This window comes from Tupaia chinensis, unplaced genomic scaffold (genome assembly GCF_000334495.1).
Source record: "Tupaia chinensis unplaced genomic scaffold, TupChi_1.0 Scaffold000098_2, whole genome shotgun sequence".
Classification (NCBI taxonomy): domain Eukaryota; kingdom Metazoa; phylum Chordata; class Mammalia; order Scandentia; family Tupaiidae; genus Tupaia; species Tupaia belangeri.
In genome coordinates, this window is record NW_006159561.1 from 1,529,308 (window position 1) to 1,549,642 (window position 20,335).

General features: G+C 35.4%; 1 protein-coding gene across 5 annotated transcripts in view; it reads right to left on the reverse strand.

Annotated features, from left to right (window-relative positions):
- Positions 1 to 285: 285 nt before the first annotated feature.
- The window catches only part of POLI (DNA polymerase iota), a 28,458-nt gene continuing 8,408 nt past the window's right edge, over positions 286 to 20,335 (reverse strand). For 4 of the 5 annotated variants that reach the window (XM_006143447.3, XM_006143448.3, XM_006143446.3 and 1 more), the window contains 7 exons: positions 18,154 to 18,306; positions 15,584 to 15,820; positions 13,892 to 14,070; positions 12,941 to 13,032; positions 8,989 to 9,119; positions 3,978 to 4,183; positions 286 to 2,157 (listed from right to left, as the gene is read on the reverse strand). In XM_006143447.3, the coding sequence (XP_006143509.1) occupies positions 1,342 to 2,157; positions 3,978 to 4,183; positions 8,989 to 9,119; positions 12,941 to 13,032; positions 13,892 to 14,070; positions 15,584 to 15,820; positions 18,154 to 18,306 (1,814 nt within the window). In that variant the 3' untranslated portion in view covers positions 286 to 1,341. The remainder of the gene's footprint in view (positions 2,158 to 3,977; positions 4,184 to 8,988; positions 9,120 to 12,940; positions 13,033 to 13,891; positions 14,071 to 15,583; positions 15,821 to 18,153; positions 18,307 to 20,335) is intronic. The other variant, XM_027769936.1, reaches the window with a different exon arrangement.

The window sequence follows — 20,335 nt, forward strand, 5'->3', positions numbered from 1 at the left end:
GACCCAGAAGAAAGTATTTTTAAGCTATTCTTTATTTACAATTGTGTAAAATGTGTCTTAAAAATATATTTGTAAAATGTACAAATTTCAGACCAGGACTCCCCCAAATCAGTGCTGAGGAATACTTTGATATGCTCTAAAAACATCCTCTATACCTTATAAATTATAAGATGCCCTCAATTCTTTTTTTTTTTTAAATGTTTTATTTATCATCATTATTTTTCAATTTTGACCAGAGAGAGACAGACAGAGAGAGTGAGAAAGCAAGCAACCAGTTTTGGGACTTGAACTGTGGCTGGCCACATGGGAGTCCAGCGCTTCACCATCACACCACCTGCCAGCCCCAATGCCCTCAATTCTTATATGACAGGCAAAAGGGGAAGGAAATAACAAGGGAGCAAGAGAATACCAATTGATTTAATAATGACGTGCACTTATGTATGACATCCTTAATCTCATTCCCACATGGGGAAGATGTATAAATATCAGAAATGGCCTTCTATTACCTATCATTCATACAGGCTCATGACCTTGCATTTCTAGTTTCCATCTTCCTCTTAACTTATTTATATGAAGAGTTCCTTCTATAAGTGTTCTTTACAACATATATTGGGTTGTCAGAAAAGTCATGACACATTTTTGGATAGAAAAACAGAAAAATACATCATGACTTTTCCAATGAGCCAGTACATTCCTCCCATCCCCAAATCTTCACCCTAGTCCTGGCTATACAATTCATTAATTCAATGTTTTTACTGAATGCCCTCTTTTAGCTGGGCACACAGGTATTCCAAGAGGCATTCACTGAGTACGTATTGCTTTGGTATTTTAAAAGTCAAATAACTAAATAGTATGTAGTACTTTAATCAAAGGTATCTACATTTTTAATAGGATGATTGGTAGTAGGCTTTCCTATTTGGCAGTAATATTTCCTAGTAGGATACATGTCTTGAGACATTCCATATTTCACAGGAAAAAACCTGTTCATTAGAATCTATTTTTATTGGCAGGAATATATATATATCTCCCTCCCAATTTATGGAAAATGTACTAGATGCTGACCATGATTTTTTTTTATTGAAAAGCAATATAAAATAGGTTTATAAATATGAGAAAGATAATATTTTACATAATTCCTGTTATATTTTTATGCATTGTGCCAGAATTTACATACCATAACCATTCTTGATTCCATAACCATTCTTGATTTATCTGCAACAACTTACACTGAATTTCTGTATTATTGAGTAACTACTAGTGTTTAGTTTAGAAGAGCTTAATAAACTTCTAATGTGAAAACAAGGGTACTTCTCTTGCTTTTCAGACTTTTTGTGAACATGCTTATTTATGTACAATGCAGGATCCTGTTCTCTTCCACTCAGCCATCAGTTCTTTTTGTACATCTTCTGGTAGTTCATAGAAAACCTGTGGATCTATGTCAGAAGGAAAAGTAATTTTCTCATGATTAAAATCTTGCTCTCTATTTTCTCTAAGTCCTTCATGATGAGAGGCTGTTGCTATTGTTATCTTATAGCTATCTGTGGTGCAGTTTTTGGAGAAAAGCTTCTCATTCTGCAAATGTGGAAAAGAATGGGAAACAGATACAGCAGGGTTTGTATTTGAGAAGTTAAGTCCTTGAGATCCTTTAGGCTCTTGACTCTTTTGCTCATCTTTTAATCTATTATCAAAACAACATAAATAATCCTTTTGGCTAGACAAATAAGAGGAACTACTGCTATTTAAACTTGATGTTCCTGGTTCACAAGGAGATACAGAGGATTCCTGTTTGCTACTGGAAAAATTATCTCTAGAATTTAAGGGAGTATTTTGCATTCGTTTTGGAGAAAAGAAAGATAATATTCCTCTAGAGGAGTGTGATGGACAACTAAAACTTCCCTTCCCTTGAAATTTTTCTCTAGATTTTCCAGAAAGGATTTCTTCTTGAATATCTACTGGAAGTTGCTTGAAGACTTCTTGGTCAACACCCTCAGGAAGTGAATACAGTGGGAACTCATTAATGTCTTTTTCCTTAGAGAAACTTGTAGTGTCCAATGGAGACTTTACAGTTCTTGTACTTTCAAATCTTCCACTTGGTAGAAAATTCCAGTTTGTGTCTTTGTCTTTGGAAAAATCTTCCATAGAAGTGTCTTTCATTTCCTAAAATAGAAGAGGAACAAAACAATTTAGATATTTGCTATCTTTTAAATATCCATACTGCTGAAATGTGCTTGTAGCTATTATTTGACATGTTTCTATCCAACTCAACAATTTCCTTTGTGGTCAGTTTCAAAAAATCTAGATCAATCTATCACAATTACTGACACTAGTGATTCAGTATTCCAGGAAAAGGTTTCCTTCCTACCTAAAACTGAAACCAGAGGTAAGTATGTTATTTGGAGGCCTTGAAAAGATCTTAACAATCCTGTATTCAAACTTCTTGGAAAAAATAAGTGATTCACTTATAGATATTAAAAAAAAAACACCCTACATAGAGTATCAAAGGCTAGTTTCACTAAAATTATTTTTAATTTGATCAGAGAGACACACACACACAGAGAAAGAGAGAGAGCGAAACAAAGGAAGCCACCAAGTCTGGGACTCAAATGATGGTCAGCCATGTGGGAGTGTCCAGCTCCTTAACCACCACACCACCTGCTGGTCCCCCTAAAATTACTATTCTAAAGGGTAACATTTAACAGAAAGAAGAAAATATTTCTATGGCAAAAATCCAACATCATTACTAAGCTATAGTACTATTTTACATTTACATAAAATAATTTGAAAAACAGCTTTAATTCTAATTGACATAATTTTTCCTCTATAAAGTTTTCCAATTGAATTTGCCTTGAAGTAGTAAGCAGCATAAAAATGTATACACAGTCAAATACAACTCAGTAAACACTTACACAATAGTAACTTCAAAAAACTGTGAAGAGTCAGAGACTCAGGTCATTATATTTATCGAATACCTACTTTGTGCCAAATGCATAAAAGGTACTTTCACTTACATTTACTTCGCTATTTCTACTGTAAATTAGGGACATTTAATGTTCATTCAGCTTTGTTAAAACATAAAAAGTAAATAATAAATGAAATAAATGACTAATAAATGAAATAAAAAGGATCACAGAAAAAAGTAATTTGAATACAGCATTAATTCACTATTTCCATAACACTGTTCTATTGTCATTTTAAACCTACATGGAAATGCAAATATTACTAAAATTGTGCTGACTTATTAAATGATAAAAAAATTTTCAAATTAATTATATGCATTGAAAATTTGATAAAAGATCATTTTATTTTCAAAGCTACCCATGTTTATGGGGTTTGCTTTATAGGGCTTGTTTTATAGGTTTATAGGTTTGCTTTATAGGTTTGACTTGATAGGGATTCTGTTTTAGACATTTCAAAATGTATCTGTCCTCTGCCTCTCTACTGCCACAGCTTTAATAAAAATAAGTAGTCAATTCAGTCAATATTGTTATCATAGCTCAAAGTAATTTCTAAACCAAGAAAATTTAAATATTTTAATAAAAAATGTGGAAAAAGGATTCTTAGCTTATGTAATAAACAGACAGGCAAAAAGATGATTTCCAGTCATTGAAAATACTTCCTATTTATGAGGTAATTCTCATAATGAAAAATTATGCACATTCCTATATATTGTTATAAAATGTGTTAATACTTTCAAAGTTGGAAACCTTCATAATGGTTTTCTCTTTTATCCAGTGATAACTATGCTTTCTTCTTAGACCATATTTACGTCAGAAGCCACAATATGACAGGTACTATAAACAAAAGTTATTTAAATAATATCACAGTACATTTTAAGGTCAGCAACTATAATATGATAGGCATTATAAAGTAAATAAATCAACTAAATAATGTCCCCCAAAACATCTCTGAATTACATCAGTTAAACACAAACTTAGATTTATAACTTAACCACACAAATCTAATAGAAGTGTACTTACAGAACTGTGCTGCTCAGAATGTGAAATTGCTGATAGTGACGGTGATAAATAATAATCCATTGGCCCTTTCTTAACAGTATGTAGTGCTTTAAGGTTGCAAAAACACACACTTAGAAGGGTAAGATGAAATGGCATCTTCACGTTCACCATATTTCGAAAGAGTTTCATAAGTATATCAACCATAGGGGTCATCACATCACAATTTCCTATATAAAATGTTTAAGAAGTCAACATAGAAACACATTATATCATAATTAGTATTAAGAGTTTAAGATATATTGCTTACATTAAGAAATTAAAATCTTAAATAGGTATCACTGGGCATCTTGACATTATATTAAATTTCAACACTAACATTAAATGCCAAATGAATTAAAGTTTTCAAAAGATTTGAAATATGGGACATCTGGGGACCAGCAGTTAGCATAATGGCTATGTCGCTGGACTCCCACGTAGTTGACCGCGGTTCAAGTCCCGGACCCAGTGGCTTAAACTCACTCCAGGCACGTGTGCGTGCATGCCCAAGATCCCGAGAGGAGAACGGAGGAGAAGGGATTGCGGTGTGGCCATTCCCCCTGGGGGGTGATTTCTCGCTTTCTGTCTCTCTGTCTCTCTCTGTCTGTCTGGTGAGCGCGCGCGCCCTATAGCAAAAACCTCTCAAAAAAAAAAAAAAGAAAAAAATGAAATATGGGACATCTGACTATGGTAGAGAGATATAAAACCATCTCTCCCCCAAACAACTATAAAACTGAACAGAATTGTCAGAAAAAGCCATTTTGAGAACTGGAAATGAACTAAAGACAAGCAAACTGAGAAGCCCTGAGCTTCTGGAACTTAGGTAAAAACGAGACAGGCAGCAGCCTTATTAGCCAGGACTGTGTGCATACCTCTTTACACAGCTGATAAAATTGTCCTACCAGCGTGAGGCTAGCTGAGAAAGCCAGCAGCTCCACTGCCAGAGAAGATAGACTCGATGTGGGCAAATAGAAAAAGCCCAATTCAACAGTGCTGCCTTTCAAAGTGAGCAAACTGAGTAGGAAGCTAAAGGGGAAATTCCACAGCTCTGCTAGCCTGAAGTTACAGTCAAGGCTGAAGTGAATAAAATATCAGTGTACCAGTCAGAAATTTAAGCAGGGAATCTAGAAATGAAAGAATAACAGAGGGACCAGATAAGCTCCCTTATGACCCTACAATGCTACTGACTGAGAGGAGCCAGAGAGGACTCAAGCTCTCCATACATTCCTGACTAAAATTACTGCATGCACACCCAGAGGAGATAGAGAAGAACTTAACTGAAAACAAAAAGTCAAGACAGACTTAAAAAATGGCTTTATGTTTGTTTGTTTGTTAGAGGCAAGGTCTCACTGTCACAATCCTCCTGCCTCAGCCTTTCAGCTGGGAGTATAGGTGTCCATCACCACACCCACCTCTTTTGTAGACAATGTCTGGCTATGTTCTCTGTCTAGCTCTTGAACTCAAAATCCTCCTGCCTTAGCCTCCTGAGTCACAGAGATTACAAGCACACTTCACAGCTCCCAGCCTTTAGGTTGGAAATTAACCCAGGGAATCCATTGGTCCCAGCCTGTAGAGCACATTGCCTTACCAGTATGTGCCACCATGGCTGGGCCCAACCTAAATTTTAGAGTGTTCTCCGACCTGTACACCTATATACTGACACAGAGTAGAAGGTTTGGCTCTCGTGTTTGAGCAAAACCTTTAACCAATCATTGCATAGCCACTAACCTACACAGACACAGGGGTAATTTCCTAGGAAAACAAATTAAGCATTTTAATTTAAATTAAGAAACCACTGAGCAGGGCACAGCAAATGGTGTAGCGGTTATGTTGCTGGACTTCCACAAGGCTAACTGCTATTCAAGTTCCAGACCTAGCTGCTTACAAATTTTATGAGGTGTGTGTGTGTGCATGCCCAAGATTCCAGGAGAAGGGAGGAGAAGGGACTATGCATGGCCATCTCTCCTGGGAGGTGATTTCTCATGTACACTCTCACTGTCTCTTTCTCTCTCTCTGGTAAATGCCTACACCCTAAGGGGAAAAAAAAAAAACTCAAAAAAACCAAAATCAAAATAAAGAAAACACTGAGCAGAGAAACAAATGCCTACACAACACTAAAGTAGATTTCGTAGATTAAGCCCAGAGACATTCAAAAAGAAAAAAAAAGTCACATACCCAAACCTATGTGACATTATCAAGCACACCAACATAGGTACAATAGTTGTCTTAGAAGGAAAGGATAGGAGGAAAGGAAAGAATATTTAAAAAAATAAGAGCCAAAAGTTTCCCAAATTTCATGTTTAAAAAACACGAGTCTAGAGCAGGTGGTAATGTAATGATTAAGGCAGTTGGATCCAACATAGCCAACTGCAGTTTGAGTCCCAGATCCACAGCTTGAAAGACACACCAGGGATATATGTGTATATGCACAAAATTTCAGAAGAAGAAATGGAGGAAAAGGGATTGTGATATGACCGTGCACCATTGAGGGGGAGGAAGTGCTCTCTCTCTCCCTTTTTCTTTCTCTAGCAAGTACATGTGCCCTCTAGCAAATTGGGGGGAAAATTAATATATATATATTATACATATATACGTTTAATATATATACACTTATATATGTATTACTACATATATACACTTAATAATAATACATTTATAAGTGTATTACATATATAAACTTAATAATGTATAAATATATATATATTTAATACACTTAATAATAATAAATCTATACAATCAAACAGCTCAGTGGAACCCAGGTATGATAAACATAAAGAGACTCCACTTAGACATGTCATAAGCTGCTGAAAGATGACAGAAAGATAAACGACTCATTACATAAAAGAGAACAATATGATTATATTATTGTCTCTCAGCTCCAAATTCACCATTTAGTACCTGCTCTGCAATAATAAGAAAGACTTTCTAAGCTTTTTGTTACGTGACACAATGTTAAGTTTTGTCAGTAGAGAGCACTGGAGGAGCACTGAAATAGGAAGGTGGCCTCTCTTCCTGGTTCCAATATACTGCCATTTACTTTTTTTTTCTTCTGTGCATGATCTGTTTTCAGTGCATATGCGTAAGGACATCCAGCAGTGCTCTGCCACATCACACAAATGCACAATCCCTTAGCAGCCTCAAGTCCCACCCAGGCCAAGAGACCAATTTACTACGCCCTTACCAACTCAAATACTGCACATTGTAGTCCAGTGCTATAAACAGCACTTCAACTCCCTCTGCTTGCCCACCCAACAACCCTGACTTGTCTACCTCTAGAAAACATTCCCTTAGCCTCCCTATACAGGCATCGTGTCCTGTGGTACACCTTTGTGCTAGAAGCAAAACGCAGATTCATTCAGTACTACTACCCACCAGCCTCAGGTTGCGTGCATTCTGAAGAGTTGTTTCCAGAAGCTTCCCAATATGGATACTATACAGCCCTGCTCATGTGCTACCCTGACAAGTGGGCAAGATCCCAACATCTGATTCCTTCCACATGCCAGTTCACCAGTCTCAGCTCATCTGTAGACCAGAGGGTAGTTTTCTTTCTGCTCAGCAACTATGGATCACTTCCAGGCTAGGTAACTCACTGGATTTCTCCACCACTCAGAGTTCTGCAACCTTTCTTTTCCATGGAGGAAAAAGATTCCCCTTTCTAAATTTGTCCCTCCATGGGTACTTTTCCTCAATCCTAGGATATCCCTTAGAGTTCTCTCTATATCTTTATAGTCATTTCCCTAGCATAGTTTAATAATTTGATACTTTCTCTGTTCAAATTCTTCTGTGGTTAGTCTCCTGACTAAAAGGAGACTGATAAAACTACTAATAGCTAATTCATCAGAAATAACAGAAACCAAGAGACAGTGGAACGATATATTCAAAGTAAGGAAAGAAAAACACTATCAAGAATTATATGCTCAAACTGTCACTCAGAGGTACTTTTTGGTAGAGTATTCCATAAATTTTAGTTGAGTTGTTTGATACTGTTGCTCAAGTCTTCTTTTTCAAGAACAAATAGAACATTCTATAGGGCAGACCAGAGACTAAACAATAAAATATGATTCAATAAATTTAAAAGGGCTGAGATTACCCAAAATATGTTCTCTGATCAATATGAAATTAAGTTAGAAGTCAACAACACAAAAAAGTTTGGGAAATCAACAAATACTTAACATAAATTTTGATAAAGTTGTCATGGCAATTCAATAGGTAAAGAACAGTCTTTTCAATGAATGCTGCCTGAATATCCTCACAATGAATAAACTAAGACCCTTACCTTCCACTACACATAAATAATCAACTCAAAAGAGACCTAAGCATAAACTTAAAACTATAAAACATCTGCAAGAAAATACAGGTGATTTTTGAGTTAGGCAAAGAACTTTGAGATATTAACACCAAAAGCACCATATACAAAAAGAAAAACAACTATGACATTCTACTCCATATCACTAGATCAACTATACTCAAAAACTGACAATACTATATGTTGATAAGGATATGAAAAAAGTGGAACCCTTATACATTGTTGGTGAGACTGTAAATTGTTACACTCACTTCAGAAAAAAACTTGGCAGTTTCTTAAACAATTCATTCTACCAAATATCCAATAATTCCACTCCCTGAAATCACTTACAAAAAATAAAAACATATATCCACCCAATGACCTGCATGAATGTTCATAGCACCCTTTGTCATAATAGCCAAAAAATAACAATGTAAACACTACTAAAGAAGTTATCTCATGCTTCATAGTTATCATAGTTTTGTTCTCTTTGAACTTAGGAAACATTCTTAGCTAAGTCTATGCTTCTATTATCTGTTCGAAAACAACAGTTTTCTAGTGAAAGTTCCTGATAAAATCAAAGTATTTAGTATGCTAAGTCCCTATGAAGAGCTGCCATTTTTGGAGCATATTTCTAATATTTCTAATGTAAAGTCTTTTGTTTTTTGTTTTAGTTTAACCTACTTAGAGTCTTAGAAAACTAGTGTATACCTGTCCCTAACTTCTGAATTACATGAGATGGAATAGGGCATTGCCGACTCTCACGACTATAGTGCTTCTCAGATGAATACCGACGGATTATTAATCTTACTGTATGAGGCTTCCTTCCATCTTGGCATACTCTAAAAGTAAAGCAAAATGGAGCAATTAGAAAAACTGTTACGTAAATGGTACAACACCTCACTTATCAAATAGTAACAGATTTGGTAACTATAACAAGTACACATACAGCAGATAACTACATAGTAAGCAATAAGGGGCCCTAAATAAATAGACCACAAAGTTCAGGTATATACTTTATGTAAAATCTTTATTTAAGATTGCAGTTTTATGGGGCCAGCAGTTGACATAATGGCTAAGTCGCTGGACTCTCATGTAGTCAAACGTGGTTCAAGTCCTGGACCCGGTGGCTTAAACTCACGCTGGGCGCATGTGCATGCACGCCCAAGATCCTGAGAGGAGAATGGAGAAGGGATTGCAGTGTGGCCATTCCCCCCAGGGGGTGATTTCTCGTGTTCTGTCTCTCTGTCTCTTTCTGTCTTTCTGGCGAGCGCAAGTGCCCTATAGCAAAAACCTCTCAAAAAAAGTAATAAGATTGCAGTTTTATAATACAAAACATAAAAGTAACACCTGTATCTCACAAAGATGTACAACTATTATATTAGAAATTACGATAAAATAAGCATCCAGGGTTTTTTAGAGAGATATTTTTGTTATAGGGCATGTGTGCTTGCCAAAGAGTCAGAAAGCCAAAAAAAAAAAAAAAAAATCACACCCCAGGGGAGATAACCAGAAATGAGCATGCAGTCTTTTTTTAGGGAGAGATTTTTGCTACAGGGCACATGTGCTTGCCAGAGAGACAGAAAGCAAAAAAATCACCCCTGCCCAGGTGGGTAGTTGCACAGCAATCCCTTCTCCTCCATTCTCCTCTTGGGATTTTCGGCACACACGCACACGTGCCCGGTGTGAATTTCAAGTCACTGGGTTCAGGACTTGAACTGTGGTCAGTTATGTGGGAGTCCAGCAACATAACCAGTATGCCATCTGCTGGTCCCATGAGCATCCATTTTAAAGAGTCCCATCTAAAGGATTTTGGTGTTGAAACAAGTTTTAATAGGCTGGCAGCACAGCGCAGCAGTGACATGCTGCTCAAGAGAAGCCAGATCCCATATGGCAACTGCAGTGTGACTCCCCAGCCTAGTCCACCTGAACCATGGTGGACACATGCATAAGTGCTCAAGACCCAACAGGTTGGAAGATTGTAGGAAGAGAATCAAAGTGTGATCAGAGTCTACTGAGGGGATTCCCTTCTCACTCTCATTTGCCTGCTCACGTGCTCTATCATGAAAACATTTTTTTCAAAAATTTTTTAAGTTTTAGTGATAGGAAAAAATCACTTTAAAAGTAAAAAAATCTAGGACAAGCAGATGGAGTAGCGGTTACATTGCTGGACTCCCACATAGGCAACCACAGTGAGGCTTGAAAATCATGCCAGCCACAGATGTGTGCCCAGCGTCATGGGAGGGGAATGGAGAAGGGACTGTGGCATGGCCATCCCTCCTGGGGGGTGACTTCTCACTTTCTCTCTCACTGTCTCTGTATCTCTCCAGCAAGTGCATGCACCCTAAGGCAAAAAACTCTTAAAAAAAAATAAAAGAGTAAAATATCTAATTACTGGGAGCCAGGAGGTGGCCTGGTGACTGAGGTCTGAACACTCCCACATGGCTGACCAGGGTTCAAGACCAGGACCTGGTGGCTGGCTTGCTTTCTCACTTTCCCTCTCTTTCTTTCTGTGTCCTTCTCTGGTCAAATTAAAATAACTGAATGGATAAATAAAAATATGTAGAAAAGTAATAATAATTGTGAAAAAAACCTAGGGAAAAAACCTAATTACTGACCAAAAAAATGCCATTAAAGGATAATTTTTCCTTTTTGTATTCATGGCAATGCACATAAAACCAAATCACAAACACAAAGTACAAATATTATACATTGTTAACCATACTCAAAATAGAAGATTCTGAATTAGAAAAACTATATTAAATAAATTTGTATTTATATTAAATTTAAACTTGTTCTATTAATTCTGCAGTTCGGAAAGTGATCTGCTATTTAAGACACACTAGAAAAAGGTTATATGCCAAGAAATCTTTGACTAATACCTAGAGGTTGGATTAAAAATATCATATGGTTTTACACTTCTTATGTACCTATAGTATTAAACATCATATATTCTAGAAGAAAAAAGTAAATAATTATATACGAACTCACACACACATAATTATACTTTTGCAATCACCTAGAATGATATGCCTCAGTCACTAAAATAAGGAGGCCATAATGTGGGGGCAAGGGCATGAAAAGCAGAGATACAAATACATGATTAATACCTGGTATTCCACAGGTTTAAAATAACTAGTCTCATTTCTGGGTTGATTCTTCAAATAAAAGAACCTGTAAAACTTACACTCTTCATAGTTACTTTCCACTATTGCTGTTTCCAAGGGCAGGCCCAATTTCACTAGCACACTGGCAGGCCCAGGCTGGACCGTACCCCTGGTGGAGGGGCTCAAACAGCCAGCCCCTGGTGCACACAGTCAATAAAGAGCTCATGGCTCTGCTCAAGGCATGAGAACCACACTGCATTTGATAGCAAAGTGATGGGCAATTTCATTTGATCATTTTTCTGACACATAGTCATCTAAAAATCCTTTTCTCTAGACTCAGTTAGCTCTCCTAAAAGCACAGCTACGTTAAACTGTTAATTCCCTAACATCTCAATTTAAGTAATTTCCAAATACAAAAGGAGAATGAACAGCAAAGGGGGAAAAGAGACAACACTCTTCGGTGTGATATGATAAATACATGTCTGCTGGCTGCTAAGAAGCATTATGAAGCTACATCTCCTGTTCAGTTTGCAATGCTATTTATATAATCAAAATCTCGGCTGATACTTTTCATGTACTTATAAATCAAAAGCCTTACACACATTTGCAATTATTCATACTAACATACAACCCCATTTAGCAGTTCCTCTGTTTGACTCCATTTTCCTACACACGGTCTGAGGCAAGGAAAAATATAAGAGCTCTTCTGCTTCCTCTGTCGTTTAAATAATTTTATATCCTTAACAATCTGTTCTAACAAGGAGTTTTAGCAATGTGACATAAATATTTCTCTCTGCAATTTTTTCGTCTTAGTAAAAAGCAAGTAATTATTAGGTTGAGGTATTTGCAACTGCCACAGAAAAATTAAAATTTCTTTCTCCTGGGAGAGCAGGTGGTGTGGCGGTTAGAGTGCTGGATCCCACATGGCCAACAGTACAGTCTAGGGATATTAAAGATACCCATGGGAACCAGCAGTTAGCGTAATGGCTATGTCGCTGGACTCCCACGTAGTCAACTGCATTTCAAGTCCTAGACCTGGTGGCTTAAAACTCACGCCGGGCGCGTGTGCGTGTGTGCCCAAGATCCCAAGAGGAGAATGGAGAAGGGATTGCAGCGTGACCATGCCCCCTGGGGGGTGATTTCTCGCTTTCTGTCTCTCTGTCTGCCTGGCGAGCGCACGTGCCCTATAGCGAAAAAAAAAAGATACCCATGAAAGCCCTTTTAGTAACTTATCTGCAGCTTAAGATCCACAGTATAACTATAGTTTACTAGAATGAAGACCAATGAAAGTAGAAGAATTAAATTTAATTAAGAGCACCTTTACCATAGTTTATAATACCAAGAAATCCAGTGCGAAATGACCTATTTTTATGCTGAGGACCAACTTCAGCGGGGGTGGGTTGGCTCCTGGAGCCCCACCGGGTCGGACTCCTCCATTTTTATATTATTTAGTTTCCAGTTCATCTCTAAGTTCTAAGACAGATCAAATATTTTTTCCATGTACTGTATATAGAATGAATACATAGGATGATTTGGCAAAATAGATTGAAAATCACCTGTTCAAAAGACTAGCAAGTAGTTCTTCAATCTTTTTTTTAACTTCGACTTCTGATGAACACTTTTTAAATGAATCTTCTTCACTAAAAGACTACCAAAGAGGCATAAATAAAGATTAATGTAAACTCAAATAAGTGTATCCAATTATAGTGTATTTGTCAAATAAATATTCAACATGTCCTTTACTAATTTATCTCTTATGCTTAGTTTGAGACCTTTAGCTGACTTTTATATTAAGTCTTTATTTGAAGGTTACTGTATTCCAGTAGAAAGTGCAATGGAAATCAAGGTAATTATAAAGCACTAGAACCAACTCCGAGCTTTGTTATATTACTACAGTGGGCCCCCAATCTCCTAGGACTTGAATCTGAGTTTGTCTTTGGACAAGTTACTTAACTTTTCTAAAGTATGGTATCCTCATCTGAAAAAAAAAGAAAAGAAAGGAAAGGGAGGCATGAACAATAGTACTACTTATCCTAGAGGTTTGTGCAAAGATTGAAGGCACTAATGTGTATCATCTGCTTAGTATACTGCTTGCCACATAGGAAAAACAGTAATCAGTGTTATCTGGGTGGTGACAGCTTTCCCATTTGCTAAATCACTGGACTACTTTGAGAACAAGATGTTTAAAAGTTTAAGGTATTTTGCTTCATGTATGTACTACAGGCTATCAAAATTAAGTTGTATTTTGCTTCATGTATGCATTATAGTCTATTAAGGTTTTATTCGACCAAAACAGCTAACTTGAGACTTAAAAACATGAATGCTTAAGATTCAGTATGAATATTTATTAATCTAATGTAACAAACCAGCCTTTTCATAGGAAAGGGATCATGTGTCATATAATGAGCGAACTATAATATTAAGAACCAGGTCCTAAAACTAGAAATCTTAACCTCAAATAATGTGATAATCAGTACTCAACTAAAATAAATACCATCATTATGTACCTGAACTGGTCCAGAGGGTATCACAGGAGAGTTGTCCTCTCCAAAACTGAGTTTCTGGATACGTTGAGCAACTGAAATTCCTAGTTCCTTTTCCAATATTTTGGATGAAAATGTTTGGAGATCACGCACACTGTGGATGCCCAGAGCTTCGAGCCGCTTAGCAGTTTTATAGCCGATACCTAAACAAAAAGGAACACATACATGTTACAACAGCTTTCTTCTGAAAATAAAGTCAATTAAAATAGTATAAATATATCAACTATATCCCTAAATTCCATAATTAATATCCCGCTAAGGTTAAATTCTTATTGCAAATTATGGCTGTTCTTCCATTCAGGGCCTGAGTTTTATGTACCTCTTAGAAGTCTTCACAGCAATAAATGCTGTCTTGATTAAATGAAATTTTTAACACATTATGTAACACTGAAGAAGTATTTGGGAATCACGGTGATTACTCATATATATACTTAAAAAAACACTGTAACTAGAGCAATTAAAACTAAAGTATTAACATGTGCTCATTAGTTGACTTGATTCCTATATACAACATGTATTTATCCATAAGTCATATCTAGCAATACTTACCATAAGGAACAAAACTAAGGGCCAGAAAGCAAACAAGTAAAATTTTCTTACTAGCAAAACTCCAATCACAAAATTCTTGCACTAAAACTCAGTCATATTCTATTCACAGGAGAAATACTCAGGCCATTAATGCCTCTTCATTTCTTTCATTCAGGGGAAAAAAAGATCTGTAGTTATCTGGTTTCCTTGTAAGCTAAAATCAGTAAATTATGGGAGATGTGTGAGTGTAGGGGGATTATTAAAATGGAATAACAGATATTTTCACAGCAAAAATCAAAAAGGCTGGCAATTGGAAATGAGAGAGAAAACAGGAAGTCTGTTTAAAAAAGTACAAGAAGTCAAAAGTAAAGCCAAGTAGGAATGCTTTACATAGGTATACAATCCTCAATTATTACAACTTGACACTTTTCTTTAGAATACTGACCCAGTGTCATCCAAAAAGGCAACTGTCATTTTGGAATACATTTTGGAATCACACAAACATGGTTTAAAATGTGAATTTATGACATCTAAACGGTTAACTTTCAGTTACCTTAAAAATTCACTTTGTTAGAATTCTTTTATAACATCTTACTCCCCAGCAATGCAAGAAATAAAGTTTAACATAATCATTACTGGTGGTCTATAAAAACTTAGGTATTTGATCTTTAAAGATAAAAACTTGCACTATGATATAAAGAGGTCATTGACTCCAAGGAAATTTGTTTCTTCATTTTTAAAATAAGAAACTTGGCCTAAGGGTTTGTAAATCCACTGAAGCCTTAATCTTTTTATATATAATCCCAAAACAGAATTAGTAAATTATAAACTCCCTTGTCTAGATACAACATACAGAATAAAAGTATAAGGCAGGGACAAGAAACAAAGGGTCTTATGTTTCCAGGTTATAAATTTTATATGTAACTATACAAACTTTTGTTATATAACTATACCAGAGAAGTACTTTTGCATATTTGCTAATATAGATTTGCTACAGAAAAGAAAAGTTGGGGGTGGGAGGTTTCCTCTAAGAGTGAAGTGCACAAGTCAAGAATTAATTATACTGTATATAATTTTAAAAATAAATGAATAAAACCAACATATACTTTTCAGGTATATTTATCTTACCAGGCATTTCCTTTATGTGGTTCAAACTATGAATGAGATCTTGACAACTTTCAGGTAATAAAACTGTTTGCTGATTTGGTTTAAAGATGCCAGAAACTAATTTTGCCAATAGTTTATTAGATGCTACTCCAGCACAGCCAGTGAGTCCCAACTGATTGTACATGGCTTCTCGCATCTCAGCTGCAATATGAGATCCAATAAGCAGTCTGATGTGTAATATGTCATGTAGGTTTATATCTATAAAAATAGCCAATGTTATTAAAATAGAATAAATTTTAACAGAATACTTTTTTTTAAATTTTGTTACACAAATGTCCCTAAAATACATAAGACTTAGTCTATATACAAACACAACCACAACTACCATGACCCCTGCCCACCCTTCTATCCACTGGACTAATCTCTTTTGTTCTTCACAGAAATACTATAAAGTAAATAAATACAATAAGTTAATTCTAAAGAGTTCTGATAATAAATGTATTCTGAGAGTGCTTAATGATTTTATGAAAATTGATCTCATAAAACATACTTACTTACACTTAGTAAAACGTTTACTCACATTCACTGATAGTAAGCATGAAAGTATTATTACATAATAAAAAAGATTTAAAAATCTAAATCTAAGCTTTACTCACTAGTTCTACATGCTGGTGAAAATAATTTCTGATCCATCACAGTTGAAAAGATCTTTTATAAAATGTAGGAGGCAATGATATAAAAACAAATTTTCTCTTTTTTTTGTTGTTTTGCTTTTTTGTTTTAAGAGAGATTGTTTTGGTATAGGGCATGTACACTTGCCAGAGAGACAGAGAGAGAGAGAGAGACATAAAGCAAAATATCACTGCCCCCATGGAGGATAGCCACACCGCAATCCCTTCTCCTCCATTTTCCTCTTGGGATCTTGGACACACAAGCACATGTGCCTGTCATGTTTCAAGCCTCCGGGTCCAGGACTAGAACCACAGTTGGTAATGTAGGAGTCCAGCAACATAACCGCTATGCCATCTGCTGGTCCCAAGAAACAAATTTTCTTAGATGTGAAACTGTATTGGAGTTATACAAGACCATCCTTATCCTCAGGAGACTCATGCTAGAAATATTCAGAGATGAAATGTAATGATGTTGGGGCCAGCAGGTAGCATGGTGGTTGAGCTGGACATTCCCACATGGCCAAACATAGTTCGAGTACTGGACATGGTGGCTTGTTTTCTTGCTTTCCCCCTCTCTCTGTGTCTATTTCTTTCTAGTCAAATTAAAATAAATGAATAAATAAAATAAATAATTAAAAAAAAAGATGTCTGCAATTTAGTTCCAAATGGCTTACTGGTATCAATCAATCCACATAAGCCAAGATAAGCGCATGTGGCAAAATATAAATGGTTTATCTACAAGAAAGAACATGATGGCTGTTCACTGTACTATTTTGTCAATTTTCCTACAGGTTTGATAAAATTAATAATATCTTGTGTAGAGGAGAAAAAATAAAAACTAGATATTTTCTTTTGCAGAGATACCAAGCTCTCTGTAATACAGTCTAACCAATAAGGTCTGACTTTGCTTTAAAAATTATATAGAAACATATTTGAAACTTTTTAGCTAGCTGTTCTAAGTGACAAAAGATCACAAATACAAAAAGACACATAAAAATCTTCATGTTTCTTTCTAAAAGCTGTACTCTCCTCTCTCTCTCTCTCTCTCTCTCTCTCTCTCTCTGTGTGTGTGTGTGTATAAAACACTGAAAGCTGATGGCTATCTCTTTAAAAAGTGGGTATAAGAGGAAGCATATGCTAAAATCTAGGAATAAGAATGTGTGGAAAGACTACAAAACCAGAGTAGTCTACCTTCAATTTAGTATGATAAAGGAGTCACCATCAGCCTCAAAGATGTCTGAAAGCTTGATCAGATATAACTGGCAGTTACTACAGCTTATTTTCAAATGCAGATACCCCTGGAAACCACCGGTCACTCCCATCTTACTATTTAAAGGAGATGAATCATTCTGTTTTCTTGCTAAAGTTAGTAAAGATTATTTGAACTGATTAAATAGGAGCTTGGAGAAGGTACTAACACATGGCAGATAGGCCTGTACAGTATTCCATAGGTAGTATATTCCACAGGGAAGTTAGAGAGCACCCTGAGGGTCTCAATGCCTCAAGGGAAGAGAAGGAAAAAGACAAATCGATGCAAACTTAGCCGGCCTCAAAATTTCGCTTAGTTAGTTTTTTGGAGAATCAAAAATTATTCCAAAAGAGTATATTAACAAACAAAGTCCTGTAACTTAAGAATAACCTAAAGAGGTATTAGTTTTTAGGAATGGAACAGATGCAATGAGTCTGAGAAATGAAAAATTCTCAGAGCAACGAGCTACACACCATTGAAAGCTTATTTTCTCCATACTTAACATAAACAGTAACATCTGATTTTAGTTATTATCTTACATAGATTACTGACTAAATATGGATTTACCTCCAACAAACATCACAATCTTTCAGAATAACATAAAAGCTCCCTGAACACTATGAAATGTATGTACTTTAGTTTTTACTGAACAGAATGAATAACACACTCACACTGATTATTGTATACATGACCCGACACAGTCATTGTAGGAAGTTCATCACTTTGAAGCTGCTGTAGTCTCTTCTCTACCATTTCTGTTAGGTCCACAAAATTTTCATCAAATCCAAGTCTCTCAACAACTGGACTGAATTCTTCCAATAATTCTAAATTGAAATAATATTGAAACACAGATGTAATTGAACTTATAACTAGAATAGTTTTAACTACTGATGCTTTAAAATATAGCAAAAATATTTTTAAAGGTTTTATGTACAGTTTGTTAATAATTTTATAGTATCTTTAATAAATCCCTCAGTTAACTAGGCCTATTTTTCTATATCATATTTTGAAAAGAAACAATATTTTCCAACAATATAAATCTAAAAATAACATTCTCAGGGCAGTACCTTATGGCAAATATATTTAGATCAATCTATACCTGTAATTTCTGTATCTTTAGAATATTAGATAATAATGCTTTTAGTTAACTATTATCTTGAAGCAGGGCATTAAAGAATAAATTTAGTCTTCTTAGGAAAGTAAAAACACGTAATAATATATTTTAGCTATATTTTCCATAAGAGTTTCAAAAAGAAAACAAAAAAATGTAAACAAATTGTTTTTGAGTTAAACATAAAAGTAATTTAACTTTCAAAATATACTATAGTGAAGTATTTTGATTAGCCATCCCCCAACATTTTTCTAAGGGCAGAGAATTAAAAATGGACCACAATTTATAAGTATTGAAATGTCCTGCATCTAGCACAATACATAGTCCTTAGTCAAATATTTACTAAGCTGACCTGAAGTGAGATTTAAAGTAAATTCAAAAAGTCTCATATATTTGTATTTGCTACTGATAGCTTTAAAATCAAGAAGAATTTTTCACTTCCCTCTGAATCACCTTCTATTAAAGCTAGCTAGATGGCAGAAAATAAGTATTAGTTTCTTAGTAAACAAATATGTATAGGTTACTCAGGTCCTATAATCTAAAGGCTCAGAAATAAAAAATAACTATGCCATTCCACACAGCCACTTTTTTATATAAATAATTTTGTTTTGCTGATATCAACAATGATAGTGTCAGAGGAAAACAACAAAGGTGTCTGTGTGACCTGGTGAACACCAAAAATCACTTTGATCTACCAGAGAAAACTACAGGGTTGTCAGAAAAGTCCTGATGTTTTTTTTTTATATGTTTTTCTATGCAAAAATGCATCCTGACATTTTTCTGACAATCTAATATTATCTCCTTGGGTGGGAGACTGGCAATGTGTTTGCTGACATAAAAGATTGTTTTGCACTTCCCTCATCAATTGATGCAAATTTCCTTTAAAATTACATACACAGCTTTCAAACATAATACATAGAAAATAACCTTTATCAGAAGAACACTACATGAGAAAAATAAAAGACAATGTTTTATATACTATGCAGAAAAGCAAGCTAAATTCAGGAACATGCACGAAGTTAATGAATCAGTAAATACTGACTGATACTATTGGCTCTACTATTAGGTCACAGCAACAAATTCCTTAACTACCCATTCCTGAAGTTAACCCTTTTTTGCTTACAACTTCATAAACAAAATGCACTTATTAAACATGTAATTATGAAAAGGCCAAGAGCGGGTTTTGTAATGAGAGAAAAAGCTATCTAGAGATAAGGCATATAGAATAAAAATATGAAATAAAGGAACCAGCAGACGGTATGGAGGTTAAGGATTCCACATGGTCACCTGTGCGGTTCAAGTCTCACCCCTGCAACTTGAAAATTATGCTGGGCAGGTGTGCATGCATGCACAAAGTCCCAAGAGGAAAAAGGAAGAGAAGGGACTGTGGCATGGCCATCACCCCAGGGAGTGATTTCTCACTTTTGCCTTCCCTCTTTCTCTCTCCATGTCTCTCTCTGGTGAGTACACATGCCTTACAGCAAACTAAAATATATATATACACGAACATATGCGCGCACACACACACACACACACACACACATACACTATATATATACATATACATATATATATATATATATACACACACACACACACACACACACATACACACACACACACACACATATATATATATTTGATTGTTGGGAAAGTCATGAGGTTTCTACATTTTTCTATGTAAAAATGTGTCATGACTTTTCCAACTATATATATATATATATATATATATATATATATAT